The 3,361-nt window shown below is 61.3% G+C and overlaps 1 protein-coding gene across 1 annotated transcript in view; it reads right to left on the bottom strand.

The window, feature by feature from the left end:
- Ccn4 (cellular communication network factor 4) overlaps positions 1-1,853 on the bottom strand; it is a 27,891-nt gene extending 26,038 nt beyond the window's left edge. Inside the window, exon 1 of the mRNA XM_015486300.2 lies at positions 1,571-1,853. Coding sequence (XP_015341786.1) covers positions 1,571-1,636 — 66 coding nt within the window. The 5' untranslated portion in view covers positions 1,637-1,853. The remainder of the gene's footprint in view (positions 1-1,570) is intronic.
- Positions 1,854-3,361: the final 1,508 nt, after the last annotated feature.

The raw sequence follows: 3,361 nt of genomic DNA, 5'->3' as shown, positions 1-3,361 counted from the left end.
CCCCTTCCTCCCCTGCTCATCCCTTCCCCTCCTCTCCCCACATGCCCACACAGGGCTTTTCAGATGCTGGAAGAACTCAGGTGCTGGGCCTTGTGCTGGGAGCCCCGAAGTCCCCTAGCAAGGGTGGGATGAGGAGCGGGTCCCGGGGGCGGGGGATGGTGTGGCACCGGGTCCTGGAGCTCTCCCTGGCAGCCCTCTCTCCAGCTTCCTGCTTGGACCTCTGGGTCTCTTGGCTCCTTAGCTTGTCCCCCCCAGCTCCCCACCCCCAGCCCCAGCGGCTCTGGAGAGGTCCTGGGCCCCTGGCCGACTCCTCTCCTGGGGCTCTCCAGCCACCCTGGAGCTCTCCCCCCTTCGCGGGCAGGCGACCTGCTCTCCTGCACCCACGGCCTGAGCAGCTGCCCTGGCTGGCTCCCTGCTCTGGGCTGGAGGAGACGCTGCTCCCCCTAACTGGGAAAGCTCTGGAGGGGAGGTCGGGATTTGGCATCGGAGACCTGAGTGTGTCCCCCAACCCCAGCACTTGTTCATTAGGAGCCGGGCAGGTCCCATTCTGCTCCAAGTCCTCGATTCTCTCAACTGTAAATGGGGCCAGTATCCCTTCTCTGGGGGCTGGGCACTGCCACTCAAGGTCCTCACGCACCTCAAGCTCTGAGGGAGGCCACTTCTCAGTAGGTGCCAGCTGTAGGCCTCAGAGCCAGCTAAAGCCGACGCAGGGGCCTCGAGCCCGTAGGCAACCAGCTGCCCGCCGAGCCTCAGGCTCCGGGTCCGTGACTAGGTGCACAGATCCCAAGGAGATCCTGGGCACAAGGCAGTCCTGACGTCCCCCTCCTGCCTCCCGCTGCCCTGGCACAGGCTCCCGCCCCAGCCGAGGCATTTCGCGGTCAGCAGCTGCCCTGACGCCCACCCCTGGCCACCCCGCACCCGCCTGGCTGTGCCGCCCGCCCACTGTGGCTCCAGCAGGCTGGCCTGGGCTGCCACGTGTCTTCTGCCCTGGCCTCTGGGAGGTAGAGCCTGTGTCCTCCCCGTGGTGTGCCTGGGACGCAGGTGGGGGCCTCGTGGCGAGACCTATGCGTGGTGCGACCAGCTCTGGAGGTAGGAGAACAGCGCCAGGGAACAGCACCAACTGGGGGCCCCCAACCCTGCCTCTCCATGGAGCTGTGTCCAAAGCTGGACGTCCCCTTCCCGCTGTTCCTGGCTCTCCGGCTCCCCTCCTGCTGACCCTCCAACACCCGAGACTTCAGACGCCCCCGACAACTCCTTCTTCATGCTGCCCAGCAGAGTGAGTGACCAGCCCAAGGTCACACAGCGCCCGCCTGCCCCGCCCGCCTGCGGGGCCCCTCTCCGTCTCACTTCAGGAGGGAAGGGGGACGCAGGACTGTTTGGTTGTCCCCCAGGAACACCCCTGGTTCCTCAGGCCGCCAGGTTCCACTGACGCCCCGTCCCTTCTCCGAGCCTGTGCCCCTCAGGGGCACCTCCCTGGCCACCACTCCAGCCCCTCTGCCCCGGGGCCCCCACAGCAGGACCGTGGGAAGGGAGCAGAGCCCCTTCTCGGAGCCCCCCAGGCGGGACTCACCGTGGCCAGGACGCTGCCCACCGCTGCTGTCACCGCCGCCAGCGTCCAGGGCAGGAACCACCTCATGCCTGGAAGTCAATGACACCGGCATCCACGGATCAGCCCAGAGGGTCCGGCCACCTCTCAGGGGAGCTGGGCCCAGACTGGCCCTGCCCATCAGGAGCAGCAGATACGCTTCCTCTGAAGCCCTCGGGGGGTTTTATTAAAGCAAGATCTGACGTCAGGGTGAAGGACAAGCCCTGCATTTTCCTCTGAAAAAAAACTTTTCCTGCTTCTTTCTCTCTTTTCTTTCTTCCCTCTGTCCCCACCTCCAGCCCCGCTTGGCCAGCCTCCCCCCTGACAGCTCTTAAAGGGACAGTTCCCGGACTGTGGTGCACAGAGGTCACGAGCAGACAGTCCCTACCAAGGAGCCCTGGTCCTGCTGGACAGGCCACAACGGCGGGGAGGGGGCGGGTGCAGGGGAGGTGAGGTGAGCCAGGGTCCCTGGACGGCAGGGTCCCTGGGGAATGACCTCCTCCCACTCCTCTAGGCTGCTGGCTTCGGGTCTTCATTGCTCCTCTCCCCCTGCCTGTCGGTCCCCCTGGAGAAATGATAGGAATTCAAGGAGGAACCCGCCCGACTCCAGCTGTCGGACCCACTGCCTCAGACCAGGTGGTCATCAGGAGGGACCCTCTTCCCACACAGCAGCGGCCGTGGGTCTCCAGTTACTCTGGGCACTGTTGTCCCCAGTGAGTTTGGGCCCCTGGCCTTGCCGCCTGCTGGACAGTGGCCACAGAGGTGTCTCGGCTGTCTGGGAGGGAGGCTGATCTGCCCAGCCCAGCCCCATCCTCTCCGGACAGACTTCTGCAGCAGCCTCCCAACTGGTCCCCAGGCTCCCCCCAACCTCCTCCCGTTCACACGCCTCTGAGCAGCCAGAGAGATCTGGAAGGGCACACACGGGGCACACACGGGGCACTCCTGGATGCACTTCCCCAGGCTGATCTGCTTTCCTCAGTGCGTGGCCTCTGGCCCAGCTACCCCCCTGGACACTTCTCTTCCCACGTGTGCACTGTGCTCGGCCACCATCCCAGCAAGTTCCATCTCCAGGCCTCCGCAGCTCTACCTGAGGCTTAGATCACGGCCCTGTGGGGCGGCCTCGGGAGAGCAGTGACCTTGTGCCTGTGGAGGGGCTGATGATCCCCGTGGACACGACCCCACCAGAGATGACTGATGGCTTCTCTATTCAGTAACATGGGAGTGGGCCGACCAATTCTAGTCCATGAGACACAGGAGGAAATCTTCTGGTAGTGCCTAGAAAGGATTGCCATGCTCAAGGAAAGAAAAAGAATGCCCCTTTTCATCTTGTTCTTTCCTGGTGTGTGAGCATCATAGCTGGATCTGCAGTAGCCATTTTGGTGTATGAGGCACAAGCCCGAGGATAAAGGAATAGAGGGAATAAGAGTCTGGGTTCTTCACCGTTTGACCCAGTTATCCCACTCCTTGGTATATACCCAAAGAATTTGAAATCAGCATATTCTAGTGACACAGCCACATCAATGTTTATAGCAGCTCAATTCACAATAGCTAAGCTGTGGAGACAGCCTAGGTGCCCTTCAACAGATGATAGATAAAGAAAATGTGGTATATATACATAATGGAATATTACTCAGCCATAAAGAAGAATGAAATTATGGCATTTGCTGGTAAATGGATGGAATTGGAGACTATCGTGCTAAGTGAAATAAGCCAATTCCAAAAAAACAAAGGCTGAATGTTGTCTCTGATGTGTGGATTCTGATTTACAATATGTGG

The sequence above is a fragment of the Marmota marmota genome, unplaced genomic scaffold, assembly GCF_001458135.2.
Source record: "Marmota marmota marmota unplaced genomic scaffold, marMar, whole genome shotgun sequence".
Lineage (NCBI taxonomy): Eukaryota > Metazoa > Chordata > Mammalia > Rodentia > Sciuridae > Marmota > Marmota marmota.
The sequence above is the reverse complement of the archived record's forward strand: the minus strand, read 5'-3'. Positions and strand labels throughout refer to the sequence as shown.